We start from the raw sequence: 16,279 nt of genomic DNA, 5'->3' as shown, positions 1-16,279 counted from the left end.
TAAAAAGTTTGTGATTTTTTTTAAGCACAATATAAAAGTATGTAATAATGGGTCTCATTTTAATCGTATTGACCCTCAGAATAAAGAACACATGTCATTTTTACCATAAATTGTACGGCGTGAAAACGAAACCTTCCAAAATTAGCAAAACTGCGTTTTTCGTTTTAATTTCTCCACAAAAAGTGTTTTTTGGTTGCGCCATACATTTTATGATATAATGAGTGATGTCATTACAAAGGACAACTGGTCGCGCAAAAAACAAGCCCTCATACTAGTCTGTGGATGAAAATATAAAAGTTATTTTTTAGAAGGTGAGGAGGAAAAAAAATGAAAACGTAAAAATTAAATTGTCTGAGTCCTTAAGGCCAAAATGGGCTGAGTTCTTAAGGGGTTAAAGGGGTATTCCAGTAGAATTTTTTTTTTTTTTTTAAATCAACTGGTGCCAGAAAGTTAAACAGATTTGTAAATTACTTCTATTAAAAAAAAATCTTTACCTTCCAGTACTTTTTGGCAGCTGAATGCTACAGAGGGTTATTTTTTTGAAATTTTGTCTTGTCCACAGTGCTCTGCTTACACCTGATACCTGTATCAGGAACTGTCGAGAGCAGGAGAAAATCCCCATAGCAAATCTATGCTGCTCTGGACAATACCTGATACAGGCATCAAGTGTCAGCACTGTGGACAAGACAAAGAAATTCAAAGAGAAGAGAATTTCCTCTGTAGTGTACAGCTGCTAAAAGTACAGGAAGGGTAAAGATTTAATAGAAGTCATTTATAAATCTGTTTAATTTTCTGGCACCAATTTAAAAAAATTCCACCAGAGTACCCCTTTAACCCTGTAGATGCCACAATCAAAGTCAATCGTGGCATCTAAAATTCGGAAACACTCCCAGCAGATCAGCAGAGCCCTTACCTGCCTCCTTGCCGTCTGATCAGTTCTTCAAGGCTCCAGTCAGCCTCAGCAGGAGGAACAATGGAGTACTGATCGCATTGAACACTACGCAATCTAATGATTGCATATAATAGTCCCCTATGGAGGACTAATAGTGTCAGTGTATGTGATTTAACCCTCTTTCTGAATAAATGTTTGAATTGCCCCTTTCCCCCATAATAAAATATATATACACACACACATATATACACACACACACAAATGGTACCGTTACATGCATGAATGTCAGAACTATAAAAATATGGTCTATGGTGTATATGTAAAAAAAAAAACAGTCCAAAATTGCATATTTCTGGTCACTTTGTATACCCTAAAAAAATCCCATCAAAACAAGTGGTACTGAAAAAACTGCAGCTCATGACAAATCCCACACATCCATGTATATGGAAAGCTTAAAATGTTGTAGGGGTCCTGACTAGAGATGAGCGAACTTACACTAAATTCGATTCGTCACGAACTTCTCAGCTCGGCAGTTGATGACTTTTCCTGCATAAATTAGTTCAGCTTTCTGGTGCTCCTGTGGGCTGGAAAAGGTGGATACAGTCCTAGGAGACTCTTTCCTAGGATTGTATCCACCTTTGGCAGCCCACCGGAGCACCTGAAAGCTGAACTAATTTACACAGGAAAAGTCATCAACTGCCGAGCCGAGCAGTTCGTGACGAATCGAATTTACTGTAAGTTCGCTCATCTCTAGTCAGGACATTTTTTAAACATGCTAGTTTTTTTTAAATTTGTCAAAAATTAATACCTACATAATTTGTATATTGTAACAGTATGGACCTACAGAAGTAGTCATTTTTACAGACTACACTTCCTAGAAGTGAAAGGCCAAAAGTTTCAAAATTGTGTTTTTTCTTCAATTCTACCCCAAAAAATATTTTGTTTCGCTGTAGATTGTGGTGAAATATTTGATGTCATTAAAGTACATTTGGAGGCACAAAAAAAAACTAATGGGTCTGTAAGTGGAAAATTGAAAGTATTGTTAGACTGAGGTGGAAAAAAAAAACTAAAGTGCAAAAATGAAAAAACCTGTCCTTAAAGAGTTAAAAGCCGGATAATCAGATCTCTAAGGCAGTGTTTCCCAACCAGGGTGCCTCCAGATGTTGCAGAACTACAATCAACATGCCTGTACAGCCTTTGGCTGTCCATGCATGCCGGGAGTTGTAGTATTGCAACAACTCGAGGCCCCCTGGTTGGGAACCCTATTCTAAGGCATTAAATTGACATGAGAAGGTTATGACAATCGCCGCTCCCTGGCATTCCATGTGTGCTGCAATTGCAGTTGAAACGACCCAGCAATGCCAAGAGTCTGGGGAGGAAACTATATATAGTGTTGGCACAGGAAGTAGAGGGTCCATGAACAAGGATTGTCATAACATTCTGGTGCCCTTAAATAGGAACTCCAGTGCTCATCTTACCCCCTATCCACAGTGGGGGTCCAGTGATATCCTGCTTGGCATTCCACATAAATGCCCCCTGACTGAATCACTATGAGAGACCTGGAGATACACGAATACAGTGCTCAAGTATCTCTGGCTCTCCCATAGACAGTGCATGAAGGGGCATGTGGACCACTGATGCTCAATGCCTTACCAGAGTAATGCTCTGAAAACAAATCTTCAGAACATTGAGGTGTCGTGCAGGAGATCACAGGGGTCAGACACTTAAAGGCTTATCCTCATTCCACAGGATAAGCCTTTAAGTACTGAAGTTCCCCTTTAACTCTTACCCAGCATGTGACAGACAATACATCAAAAAAAAAAAAAAAAAAAAAAAAAAAAAAAAAAAAACACAGGAAACAGATTCCTTTATTTGTTTATTAATGTTGAATCTGCCATTATGACTTCCATATTAGTAACGCAAGACAAAAGGAATTAGACCGCAATGAACAAGTGACTGAGGGAAAGGGTTGTAGGTGGTGAAAGGCTTCAGTCATCTGTATTTCATAACCCTCCCAGGAGACCCCATAAAAACACTCAAGTGCCAAAATAAGGGTCATAGATTTGAGGAAATTGGCAAAACATACTTTAATGTGCGGCCATCTATTTCAAAAACGAAATATGGAATGCTGGACTTGAGCAAAAAGCTGTGTCCCATATTCTGCTTAAGTTAAGTGGAATTCTGTGCTACTGAAGGTTTACAAATTAATAAAGGTGCCATTACAAGCTTCTTAAAAGGTTTCCTAATACTACAAGTACTTCATACCCTGCAAACGCCAGGAGGCCAACAACAAGAGGAATGTTGCAGAAAGTGGAATTTTGGAGGTGCACTCGTCTGACAATTGAAAGCTGGTTCTGGGAATGTTAGAGGCTAACCCACAAGCAGCGTGTTATGGGCTGCAGTCTGATCCACAATTTGCATTGTGTGTTACATCTAGCGCAAGGTATTCACATCTACAGAGCTCAGTTTTGGAGCTACTGAGCAGTGAGAATGGGGGAAGATGCCAGGTTGCATTTGGCAAAATAACTCAACTTAGGAGGCAAGTGAAGAATGAAAAGGGGCAGAAGGACGAGTTCATATCTAGAATGGAAAGCTGCCTCTGTAGGAAAAACAAAAACATACTACGGGACATGTATGCCTGCTGGGGGATGGCTTGAAGGAGAAGCCTGCTTGTAGATGAATGACTTCCTCATCATGAGGGGGTGAAGATTGTAAAGGGTAACGGGAGACACTGTTGGGGGAGATAACATGGAAGCCCCTTTAAGAAGTGGCACAGACATGAGTGGAGGCAATGAGGTCTTTACACAGGTACTCCTTCCACAGAGATGACAGTGTTGCCGCCAAGTTTCTCAGCAAGGGTACAACGGTCCTTTATGTCAGCTTTGTTGTTTGCCTGCACCTCGTGCTTACAACCTGTCAGAGGAAAGAAAAAGTTATCCATTGTCATGGTTTCCATTAGTGATATCTTAGGGACTATGGTGGCATTAGTGCCAGGTACTTGCCTGTGAATTTCTTCTTGATTGCATCTTTAGAACTGGCATATATCATTTTGCTTTTCAGTGGAGAATCCTCAGGAGCCCTGTGAAAACAATTTAGACAGGAGCCTTAGTATTTCTGTTTGACATTTCACTTAAGGGGTTTTATCATTTAGTTATCGCTTTTCCTCTTAGGGGTAGCAAGGACTCATTTTATGGAGTCCTTCATTAGGAAACACCTCACAATAGGTATTTATAAGAATTTCTAACAGGACCTGGCACCTTTTGTAAGGTCTAAAGCCATAAAGTATATATTAATGCTTGCTTAGAATCACTATGGAAATAAAATCTGCCTTTGGAAACTGTACAAGTGGACACTAAATGAGCAAGACTTAGCACTGATTTATGAGTGTCTAATGCAGTCTTTCCCCAACCCGGGTGCCTCCAGCTGTTGCAAAGCTAAAATTCCCAGCATGCCCAGACAGGCAAAGGCAGTGTGCATGCTGGGAGTTGTAGTTTTGCAAAAGTAGAAAAGACACTGCTTGTGCTAGTTTAGTGTTTTTCAACCTGAATTTGTTTAGACACCACAAGATACACTTCTGTTTGTGTTGCTTCTATTCAGTTATTGCTATGGAATTATCTGGCTCCACAAAGAAGCCATTAAGTCTAGGTGAGCATTCACATGTAGCATTTTACAGGATTGGGGCACATTTACACTGTTACAAGTTTACTATTTTGAACTCAAGCAATACCAGATACAGAGGTCTAACAAGAACTACAGTGCACCAGCTTCTATAACATGTCTCAACAAGGAAATCGAGGACGAGACCTCATGATCACTTAACTACAAACGGAGGAAGAAAGGAAACCAGCTAATGAAAATTGGAAAAGCAAGGCATTAATATTTTCTATTACTTAAGTGGACAAACCACACGGTTTTACTGACTAAAGTGATTGCAACAATCTATAAAACATCCCAATCTGGGGGGGGGAAATAAATAAAAACCATCTGACCAAATTCCCATCAGCCCTAAGTGTACAAGGGATCTAAATTACAGTTCTAGGGCACCATATAAGTGCAGGACTAATGGGTTTAAAAAAAAAAAAAAAACAACCCCTATTAAGATATAATGTGCCATCTGCTTAACACTTTACAAAATACATCTAGTACTGTGAGTGCGGCAAAGGAGACGAGTACTGTGCTTCTTGTCCACATCACATTTGGCTCTATTAAGTCGATCAGTTAACTGGTCCATAGGTTTAGATGTGTTTCCACCCAAATTCCTTTTAAATTGGCAGAATGTTTTTTGGGTCTGTTCACACTACTGTCGCAGGCCGTTGAAGCCTCCATCGGTAGTTTTTATAAGATTTGCCTAACAAAGCACAGCTGCAATCCTATTGTTCCTGTCAAAATAGACCATACAATGGACCCTATGAGCCGAAAGTCTAAACAAAGCATTAAAAATATAGCTTTGTATGATACATGTATCATAGTACAGGATAGTCTTAGGAGTAGACAAGACAAGCATTTTAGGTTTTTAACCAAATGTATTCAGTGTGAACTGATCCCAACTTAGGTAAAATTATGACTAAGTGCTGATGCTAAATGACCAACACCAGAAGTAGCTGCACAGACAAAGATTTAGAGGGGAAACCCCGTCCAGAGGAAAAGTTGCTTAGTTGCCCATAACCACCAATCAGATCGCTTCTTTCATTTTTCAGAGTCCTTTTCAAAAATGAAAGAAGCCATCTGATTACTATTGGGTAACTCAAAACCTGTCGAGGAAAATTTGCTGAGTTACCCAATAGTAACCAATCAGATCGCTTCTTTCATTTTTGAAAAGGACTCTGAAAAATGAAAGCGATCCGATTGGTTACTATGGGCAACTCAGCAAATTTTCGTCTTGACGGGTTTTGATAAATCTCCTTAGTGTACATAAAACTAAACGCATTAGGATTTAAAGAAAATAAATTCTAAACTTTAACCTGTAAGAAACTCCAGTATACTCCACACCCAGCTCAGACACTGGTCCACCCTGGCAAGTGTTTACTTACCCCGATAACCCTGCAGTGACTGCTGATGACGTACGAGGCTGCAGCGTGTTCGGTACGTCTCGACGGGACTGCATCAGGGTGGGCACGAGTATGCAGCAGTTTCACATTACAGCACTAGCAGGCTGCAGTGAGGGTTTTTAAATAAATCTAAATACCCCAATAAAAGCTGCATAAGATTAGAAATACCTTGGCACAGCATCACATCCAGTTTGTGAGGGGTATTGGAGGGGGGGGGGGGTCGCTTCAGTAGAGCCGAGCCAATATATGGCACAAGCAGACAAAGGGGGGAGGTTTTAAAATCTTGATTGCTTTCAATAAATTATATCTCAATCGAGAGTACAATTTATTTTAGCAAACAGCCGATTCATAGATCAACCCCTGGCTCTGTGTTTTCCATGTTAAAGGGGTTATTCATGATTAGAAGCCTATGGAAGAAATAGCATGACTACAGCCCTTTGTACACAGCGTTGTAGCGCAGAGTCATTGACTTGACTAGAACTTGTAATACCACACACAACCCAAGAACAGATGTGGTGCAGTTTTTTCTAGAGAACAGTTACGTTTTTATAATCCTTGATAACTATTCACACCGTGATATCGGCACTACACTTTAATGTTAAAGGGGTACTCCGCTGCTCAGCATTTGGAAGAAACTGTTCCTAACGCTTCAGTCGGGAGCTTGTGACATCATAGCCTGGCGCCCTCACAATGTCACACCCCGCCCCCTCAATTCAAGTCTATGGGAGGGGGCGTGACTGTCACGCCCCTCCCATAGACTTGCATTGAGGGGGCGGGGTGTGACATTGCGAGGGCGCCGGGCTATGACATCACAAGCTCCCGACTCCAGTTTGTTCCAAATGCTGAGCAGCAGAGTACCCCTTTAAGTACGGCCTCAAGCATGCCTACAGTGACAGCAACCAGGAAAAAAAAAAAGCGCTACATAACAGCTGCCACAAGTGCCAGCCGTTACACTACATGCATCACTGGAGGTTTACACCAAACTACAATGTACACAAGAGCTACAGTTACAATGAAGTGTAAACTAATCCACAATAAAGAAATATCTCCAGACTGAATGTGCAGTGTTTGACAGGTATGAAATGAAAAGTGATGAAATGCTTCTAGTGCTCAATGCCACTTAGGGTCAAAGACCGAAAACGGCATTATAAACCTGGCCATACAGATAAATGCAGGCAGCATCCACCTACCATCTAATGTGTATTCTGCCCACCACAGAACTGATTAGTTTGGCCTGAACCCTATGTACTTGGGGAAATAAGCCACCACCAGATGGCGCCAGTAGTGGCTTACTCCCACTCTACCATACATGTATTTGGGGGGAGTTCAGTTGATCGCCATCTGAAATAAGTTTCGCACATAATGCAACCCACCACGCCGGTGCTTTCTATACACACTATGGCATCTAGCAACTAAAGAGTGCAACCTGTACAACATACAATTATACAGCAGGGGGCCATTATTCCACCTAATTCCATCTCCATTACTACTTTCTGAACGCCTAGACGATAGCACTGGTTTCCTTTTCAGCCTCTCACCAGAAAATGAAGACCAGGTCCTCTTTCCTACACTCCTTTGTTTCATAGCAGCAGTCAAAAAGGGCATAGCGGCAGTCATCTGGGGGTAGCATATCCACAAAGTGCTTGTAGGGATCGGCAATTTTCTCGCCACACTCTCCAACCAGGATTTCTTTCCCTTCTTCTGGAATAATGGTCTTCTTGTCAGGGCTAAGGCAAAAGATGACAGCCTTCCTGCGCTTCTTCGCCTCCTCGGGAGAGCAGGCCTTTCGCACTTTCATTGCATTGAACATTTCAATGACAAGATCGGAAACCATTACGCCTGAGGCCTAGAACAGAATAAAAAAAAAAAAAGCAGATATCAGACATTTTTCTGTCATTCATAAGGATGTCCAAGAAAGCAACAATCCTATTGTCAAGTCCTGGTCTTCTAGGGGCAGATCTAGCAAAAAATGTGCAGAGGAAGTTGAGCAAATGCCCATAGCAACCAGATTCCCTCTTTCATTTTGAAGAGGACTTTTTTTTTTAAGTTTAACCCCTTCCCAACCCATGACATACATGTACCTCAGGGGTCGGGTCCGCGTCATGATCGGGAGATGTCCTTGGCTATCAGCAGCTGACATCTGCCGGTAATGACGGACTTAAGTGACCGTGCCAAGGTCCGTCATTTATCAGGGCATTTAAACACTAAATGCAGCTATTCCCTGGTGTCTGGTGGTCCCAGTGAGCAAAACACCAGAACTACACAAAGGTGGTACCATTAAAAACTACAGCTCATGATGCAAAAAAGCAAACCCTAAAACCGCTCTGTGGAAAAAATAAAGTTATTGGGGTAAGAAAAAGGTAAAAGTTTTTTTTATATTTCAAGGTTTACTTATTTTTTTATAAAACTAAACAAAAATTATTCAAGTTTGGCATCAATCGAATCGTAATGACCCATAGAATATGGAGTGTCAGATTTCCCATATTTTGAATGGTACAAAATAGTGCAATTCCAAATTTTTCTTAAATTTTGCCCTGCATATAATTTATGGCTTTGTAATAGGGATTGCCCAATAGATAATCTGTGGCCTTTCAGGCCGATAGACGATAACTTATACCGGAATATCGGTATAAATTATCGGCTATTTTGCCGCCACCCCCCCTAAGAAGCGGCTGCAGATCATTGATTTAAAGTGGGCGCGGTGCATTATTGGCAAGGCAATTGCCGATACAGATAACGTCAGATAATGTCCAAAATCGTGAATATCGGCCGAACCGATAATCGGTCAATCCCTACTTTGTAATACATTGTATGAGAAAAAAAAAGTGAATCATTGGAAAGTCCAACTCGTCACACAGAAAATAAACCAATACAATTTTGTCAGTCGAAAAAACAAAGTTATAGGTCTTTGAATGTATGGAGGAAAAAACTGAGCCAGAAGTCAAGAAGGGGTTAACCAATCTGGTTGTTAAGGGCAATTTTGTCTGCAAAGGCTTTGTTAAACTTACCACTAGTGCCGGTTATAAGAAATGTTTTATAAAAGCATTCTGGAATAGTATATAGATAGCCCTTGTACAAATGTGTGTAGCCATGGTAACCGACTACAACAAACCAACCCCAAGTGTAGTCTGATCTTGCATTCACATGACTGGTTCCATTTAAAAGAGTCACTCCAGTGTTTAAAAAGTTATTTTTGAATTTCTTTCCAGTCTGACAACAGTGCTCTCTGCTGACACCTCTGTCCATGTCAGGAACTGTCCAGAGGAGGAGAGGTTTTCTATGGGGATTTGCTTCTGCTCTGGACAGTTCCTGACATGGCCAGAGGTGTCAGCAGAGAGCACTGGTCAGACAAAAGGAAACTCAAGAAGCAAAGAACTTCCTGTGGAGCATACAGCCACTGATAAATACTGGAAGGATTAAGATTTTTAGTAGTAGAAGCAATTTACAAATCTGTTTCTTTCTGGCACCAGTTGATAAAAAAAAAGTGTTTTCCAGCTAATTCATATTTAACCATTTTCTTCTGTATCTTGGTTGAGCTGGTACCCAATAACATCTCAATCTATGGCTTTCCAGCTGTTGCACAAACTCCCACCATGCCTTGACAAGGCCATCAATTTCTTTAGTGTCAATAGCATCTTGCCACAACTGACTGTTCAGCAAAGACCCATCATTCCATTGAGTAAATTTGGGCAGTCATTGCACTACTGCGGTTGTAGAGTTTGTGGGAACCACCATTCCATTGCGATCAATAGATAAGAAATTTATAGCTATGGTTTTTCTGGCGCTATGGGCAACAATGACTGTTAGGGTGCGTTCACACGGCCGTCTGTCCCTTTTTTTTCCCCCCCTGTTTAGGTTGTTGCTGCCTGTAAACAGCTTACAAACGGTTGTAAAATAATCCCATTGATGTCAATGGGATTTTATTTTTTTACAATCCTTTCACATCGGTTTGCACCCGTCTGCGATCATTTCCTTTATTTTACAGGAGAAAAAGACAGTGCATGCTGATTTTTTTCTCCTGTCAAAAAAAAAAAAAAAAAAAAAAAAAAAAAAGGAAGAACAGTCATTTTATCATTGAAGTCTATGGAAAACAGATGAGCCTTTAATGTCATCCATTTGCACTTCTGAGCATGCTCAGAATAAGTTTTTTTTTTTTTTTGGGGGGGGTCCTTAACTGAACAGATCCAAACATAACATCCGTTATTGTCTTTTTTAGGCAACTTATTTTTGATGGGAAAAGACTGTTACAGCATGTGATCCTATAGCTGCTTCACAAATTAGTCCCCACCATTATGGTGGGGACTAATTTGTGAAGCAGCTATAGGATCACATGCTGTAACACCGTTGTGGGAACAATTTGCTTCCTATGTCTCTCAATGGGACTGTCCAGTGCTCCCCAACCAGGTGGCCTCCAGCTGTTGCAAAACTTGTGCTTTTGCAACAGCTGTAGGCAGTGCCCTAAACAGAAGCTCTTCTCTGCTGATGAACTACAACCACCATCATGCCCAAAGTGAAAAGCTGTCAATTTACTTACTATGTATTTCAATGTAAGATTTCCCACAACCTGAGAATCTTCACATAATACAATTCCCATCAATAATAACTGGCAGGATAATGGTTGTTGCCCATAGCAACAATAGCCGTTAAACTGAATGGATTGGTTTCTATTGGCAACACTACGATTGTAACATCCTCCCCCTCCCACATGCTCGTAGATAGGGGGCGCTGTCTCCACACCCCGGGGCTGCGCACGCTCAGTCTCAGTGACTCCGGTAGCCGCATTGTATAGACTCGCCCACAGGCATGACCGAGGCCGCTACCCGTCGTGTGAACAGGCTGGAACGTGTGAGGAAGTCACCTAAGCCGCCACAAGGCAGGAAGGAAGCGCCGGGGGCCGCGCCTTGTAAGGAGTGCGCTGCCATGACCAGCCTGGGCATCTGCGGCCCCGCCCACCACACAGCGGAGAGGGCGGAGACTACGGGCTAATTGGCGACAAGCCACGCCCACATGCCGGCGCGCTCCGTTCCCGCCCTTTCATCTCCCCGACAAGAGGCAGCGCGCGCCCCCCCCCCCCCCACGTCACCGGGCGCCCCCCCACTACACGCGTGACCACGGAAACGTCACCGGTAAGAACCCACCACCCCCTCCTTCTCTGCCAGCCCCTGGTCACCACCGCCCTCCCCGCCGCATAAGCCGGCCACGTTGTTGCGCAGTCATCCTCAGCAATTATGGGGAAATACATAAAAGAAAACATAGCGGCCACTGACTATAGAGAGGGGAGGGGGGGTCGCAGAAAATGGCGGCATGAGGGAGCGGCCCCCTCCCCGGGTCCACTAGGGCGTAGACCCCTCCGCAGTCCGCTCTACACGTCCCGCTCCGCACCTACCGTCTACTCACCATTTTCTTATTTTACTCGGGTAAAGATGAGAAGGAGACGGGAGGGGAAAGGCAGCCGGTGTCCTCAGGAGGCGATAGGAAAAGGCCGTGCAACTGCCTGACAGACTCAAACCGAAATGAAGCCTACGAAGCTCCGCCTTCCGCTTTCTTTAAGAGCTGCACAATGAAGAGGGAGGGGTCGGCTTCCTGTCTGTGCGCGCACGGCCTGCTGGGAGTTGTAGGCAGCTGCTGAGCGAGTGGGCGGGGTTGGAGGGCGATGATTGGCTGTGAGGACGGGACAGTGACACGTGGGGTGTGGTCAGAGCTGTCAGTGAATGGGAGGGGAGTGTTATACGTTATTCACATCCCGGGCTGCTATATGCGCTGATTCTTATACATTGTGCTACTGTATGGGCTGCTGTATGTGCTGGGTTATAGTGTTATGTATTATACAGAGCCCAGGCTGCTGTATGTGCTGGGGTATAGTGTTATACATTATACAGAGCCCGGGCTGCTGTATGTGCTGGGTTATAGTGTTATGTATTATACAGAGCCCGGGCTGCTGTATGTGCTGGGTTATAGTGTTATACATTATACAGAGCCCGGGCTGCTGTATGTGCTGGGTTATAGTGTTATGTATTATACAGAGCCCGGGCTGCTATATGTGCTGGGTTATAGTGTTATACATTATACAGAGCCCGGGCTGCTGTATGTGCTGGGTTATAGTGTTATACATTATACAGAGCCCGGGCTGCTGTATGTGCTGGGTTATAGTGTTATACATTATACAGAGCCCGGGCTGCTGTATGTGCTGGGTTATAGTGTTATACATTATACAGAGCCCGGGCTGCTGTATGTGCTGGGTTATAGTGTTATGTATTATACAGAGCCCGGGCTACTGTATGTGCTGGGTTATAGTGTTATGTATTATACAGAGCCCGGGCTGCTGTATGTGCTGGGTTATAGTGTTATGTATTATACAGAGCCCGGGCTGCTGTATGTGCTGGGGTATAGTGTTATGTATTATACAGAGCCCGGGCTGCTGTATGTGCTGGGTTATAGTGTTATACATTATACAGAGCCCGGGCTGCTGTATGTGCTGGGTTATAGTGTTATACATTATACAGAGCCCGGGCTGCTATATGTGCTGGGTTATAGTGTTATACATTATACAGAGCCCGGGCTGCTGTATGTGCTGGGTTATAGTGTTATACATTATACAGAGCCCGGGCTGCTGTATGTGCTGGGTTATAGTGTTATACATTATACAGAGCCCGGGCTGCTGTATGTGCTGGGTTATAGTGTTATACATTATACAGAGCCCGGGCTGCTGTATGTGCTGGGTTATAGTGTTATGTATTATACAGAGCCCGGGCTACTGTATGTGCTGGGTTATAGTGTTATGTATTATACAGAGCCCGGGCTGCTGTATGTGCTGGGTTATAGTGTTATGTATTATACAGAGCCCGGGCTGCTGTATGTGCTGGGGTATAGTGTTATGTATTATACAGAGCCCGGGCTGCTGTATGTGCTGGGTTATAGTGTTATACATTATACAGAGCCCGGGCTGCTGTATGTGCTGGGTTATAGTGTTATACATTATACAGAGCCCGGGCTGCTGTATGTGCTGGGTTATAGTGTTATACATTATACAGAGCCCGGGCTGCTGTATGTGCTGGGTTATAGTGTTATACATTATACAGAGCCCGGGCTGCTGTATGTGCTGGGTTATAGTGTTATGTATTATACAGAGCCCGGGCTACTGTATGTGCTGGGTTATAGTGTTATGTATTATACAGAGCCCGGGCTGCTGTATGTGCTGGGTTATAGTGTTATACATTATACAGAGCCCGGGCTGCTGTATGTGCTGGGTTATAGTGTTATACATTATACAGAGCCCGGGCTGCTGTATGTGCTGGGTTATAGTGTTATACATTATACAGAGCCCGGGCTGCTGTATGTGCTGGGGTATAGTGTTATATATTATACAGAGCCCGGGCTACTGTATGTGCTGGGGTATAGTGTTATACATTATACAGAGCCCGGGCTGCTGTATGTGCTGGGTTATAGTGTTATACATTATACAGAGCCCGGGCTGCTATATGTGCTGGGTTATAGTGTTATACATTATACAGAGCCCGGGCTGCTGTGTGTGCTGGGTTATAGTGTTATACATTATACAGAGCCCGGGCTGCTGTATGTGCTGGGTTATAGTGTTATACATTATACAGAGCCCGGGCTGCTGTGTGTGCTGGGGTATAGTGTTATACAGAGCCCGGGCTGCTGTATGTGCTGGGTTATAGTGTTATACATTATACAGAGCTCGGGCTGCTGTATGTGCTGGGGTATAGTGTTATACATTATACAGAGCCCGGGCCGCTGTATGTGCTGGGTTATAGTGTTATACATTATACAGAGCCCGGGCTGCTGTATGTGCTGGGTTATAGTGTTATACATTATACAGAGCCCGGGCTGCTGTATGTGCTGGGTTATATTGTTATACATTATACAGAGCCCGGGCTGCTGTATGTGCTGGGTTATAGTGTTATACATTATACAGAGCCCGGGCTGCTGTATGTGCTGGGTTATAGTGTTATGTATTATACAGAGCCCGGGCTGCTGTATGTGCTGGGTTATAGTGTTATACATTATACAGAGCCCGGGCTGCTGTATGTGCTGGGGTATAGTGTTATGTATTATACAGAGCCCGGGCTGCTGTATGTGCTGGGTTATAGTGTTATACATTATACAGAGCCCGGGCTGCTGTATGTGCTGGGTTATAGTGTTATACATTATACAGAGCCCGGGCTGCTATATGTGCTGGGTTATAGTGTTATACATTATACAGAGCCCGGGCTGCTGTATGTGCTGGGTTATAGTGTTATACATTATACAGAGCCCGGGCTGCTGTATGTGCTGGGTTATAGTGTTATACATTATACAGAGCCCGGGCTGCTGTATGTGCTGGGTTATAGTGTTATACATTATACAGAGCCCGGGCTGCTGTATGTGCTGGGTTATAGTGTTATGTATTATACAGAGCCCGGGCTACTGTATGTGCTGGGTTATAGTGTTATGTATTATACAGAGCCCGGGCTGCTGTATGTGCTGGGTTATAGTGTTATGTATTATACAGAGCCCGGGCTGCTGTATGTGCTGGGGTATAGTGTTATGTATTATACAGAGCCCGGGCTGCTGTATGTGCTGGGTTATAGTGTTATACATTATACAGAGCCCGGGCTGCTGTATGTGCTGGGTTATAGTGTTATACATTATACAGAGCCCGGGCTGCTGTATGTGCTGGGTTATAGTGTTATACATTATACAGAGCCCGGGCTGCTGTATGTGCTGGGTTATAGTGTTATACATTATACAGAGCCCGGGCTGCTGTATGTGCTGGGTTATAGTGTTATGTATTATACAGAGCCCGGGCTACTGTATGTGCTGGGTTATAGTGTTATGTATTATACAGAGCCCGGGCTGCTGTATGTGCTGGGTTATAGTGTTATACATTATACAGAGCCCGGGCTGCTGTATGTGCTGGGTTATAGTGTTATACATTATACAGAGCCCGGGCTGCTGTATGTGCTGGGTTATAGTGTTATACATTATACAGAGCCCGGGCTGCTGTATGTGCTGGGGTATAGTGTTATATATTATACAGAGCCCGGGCTACTGTATGTGCTGGGGTATAGTGTTATACATTATACAGAGCCCGGGCTGCTGTATGTGCTGGGTTATAGTGTTATACATTATACAGAGCCCGGGCTGCTATATGTGCTGGGTTATAGTGTTATACATTATACAGAGCCCGGGCTGCTGTGTGTGCTGGGTTATAGTGTTATACATTATACAGAGCCCGGGCTGCTGTATGTGCTGGGTTATAGTGTTATACATTATACAGAGCCCGGGCTGCTGTGTGTGCTGGGGTATAGTGTTATACAGAGCCCGGGCTGCTGTATGTGCTGGGTTATAGTGTTATACATTATACAGAGCTCGGGCTGCTGTATGTGCTGGGGTATAGTGTTATACATTATACAGAGCCCGGGCCGCTGTATGTGCTGGGTTATAGTGTTATACATTATACAGAGCCCGGGCTGCTGTATGTGCTGGGTTATAGTGTTATACATTATACAGAGCCCGGGCTGCTGTATGTGCTGGGTTATATTGTTATACATTATACAGAGCCCGGGCTGCTGTATGTGCTGGGTTATAGTGTTATACATTATACAGAGCCCGGGCTGCTGTATGTGCTGGGTTATAGTGTTATGTATTATACAGAGCCCGGGCTGCTGTATGTGCTGGGTTATAGTGTTATACATTATACAGAGCCCGGGCTGCTGTATGTGATGGGTTATAGTGTTATGTATTATACAGAACCCGGGCTGCTGTATGTGCTGGGGTATAGTGTTATACATTATACAGAGCCCGGGCTGCTGTATGTGCTGGGGTATAGTGTTATACATTATACAGAGCCTGGGCTGCTGTATGTGATGGGTTATAGTGTTATGTATTATACAGAGCCCGGGCTGCTGTATGTGCTGGGTTATAGTGTTATACATTACACAGAGCCCGGGCTGCTGTATGTGCTGGGTTATAGTGTTATACATTATACAGAGCCCGGGCTGCTGTATGTGCTGGGTTATAGTGTTATGTATTATACAGAGCCCGGGCTGCTGTATGTGCTGGGGTATAGTGTTATACATTATACAGAGCCCGGGCTGCTGTATGTGCTGGGTTATAGTGTTATACATTATACAGAGCTCGGGCTGCTGTATGTGCTGGGGTATAGTGTTATGTATTATACAGAGCCCGGACTGCCGTATGTGCTGGGGTATAGTGTTATACATTACACAGAGCCCGGGCTGCTGTATGTGCTGGGTTATAGTGTTATGTATTACACAGAGCCCGGGCTGCTGTATGTGCTGGGTTATAGTGTTATACATTATACAGAGCCCGGGCT

The 16,279-nt window shown here is 43.7% G+C and overlaps 2 protein-coding genes across 3 annotated transcripts in view; one reads left to right on the top strand and one right to left on the bottom strand.

Annotated features, from left to right (window-relative positions):
- Positions 1-2,755: 2,755 nt before the first annotated feature.
- CFL1 (cofilin 1) lies at positions 2,756-11,497 on the bottom strand. Of its 2 annotated transcripts, none has more exons than XM_056527521.1 (4): positions 11,338-11,497; positions 7,479-7,786; positions 3,895-3,971; positions 2,756-3,805 (listed from the first exon to the last, which is right to left on the bottom strand). In XM_056527521.1, exons 1-4 carry the CDS (start codon positions 11,338-11,340, stop codon positions 3,693-3,695), a joined length of 501 nt encoding a protein of 166 aa, XP_056383496.1. In that variant the 5' UTR covers positions 11,341-11,497; the 3' UTR covers positions 2,756-3,692. The 2 variants fall into 2 exon arrangements, with proteins under 2 accessions (XP_056383496.1, XP_056383497.1); XM_056527522.1 differs by lacking the exon at positions 11,338-11,497 and adding an exon at positions 10,799-10,927.
- MUS81 (MUS81 structure-specific endonuclease subunit) overlaps positions 10,953-16,279 on the top strand; it is a 123,848-nt gene continuing 118,521 nt past the window's right edge. Inside the window, exon 1 of the mRNA XM_056527520.1 lies at positions 10,953-11,066. The gene's annotated coding sequence lies outside the window, so the exon portion shown is untranslated. The remainder of the gene's footprint in view (positions 11,067-16,279) is intronic.

The sequence above is a fragment of the Hyla sarda genome, chromosome 6 (genome assembly GCF_029499605.1).
Source record: "Hyla sarda isolate aHylSar1 chromosome 6, aHylSar1.hap1, whole genome shotgun sequence".
In the NCBI taxonomy this organism is placed as follows: Eukaryota; Metazoa; Chordata; class Amphibia; order Anura; family Hylidae; genus Hyla; species Hyla sarda.
The sequence above is the reverse complement of the archived record's forward strand: the minus strand, read 5'-3'. Positions and strand labels throughout refer to the sequence as shown.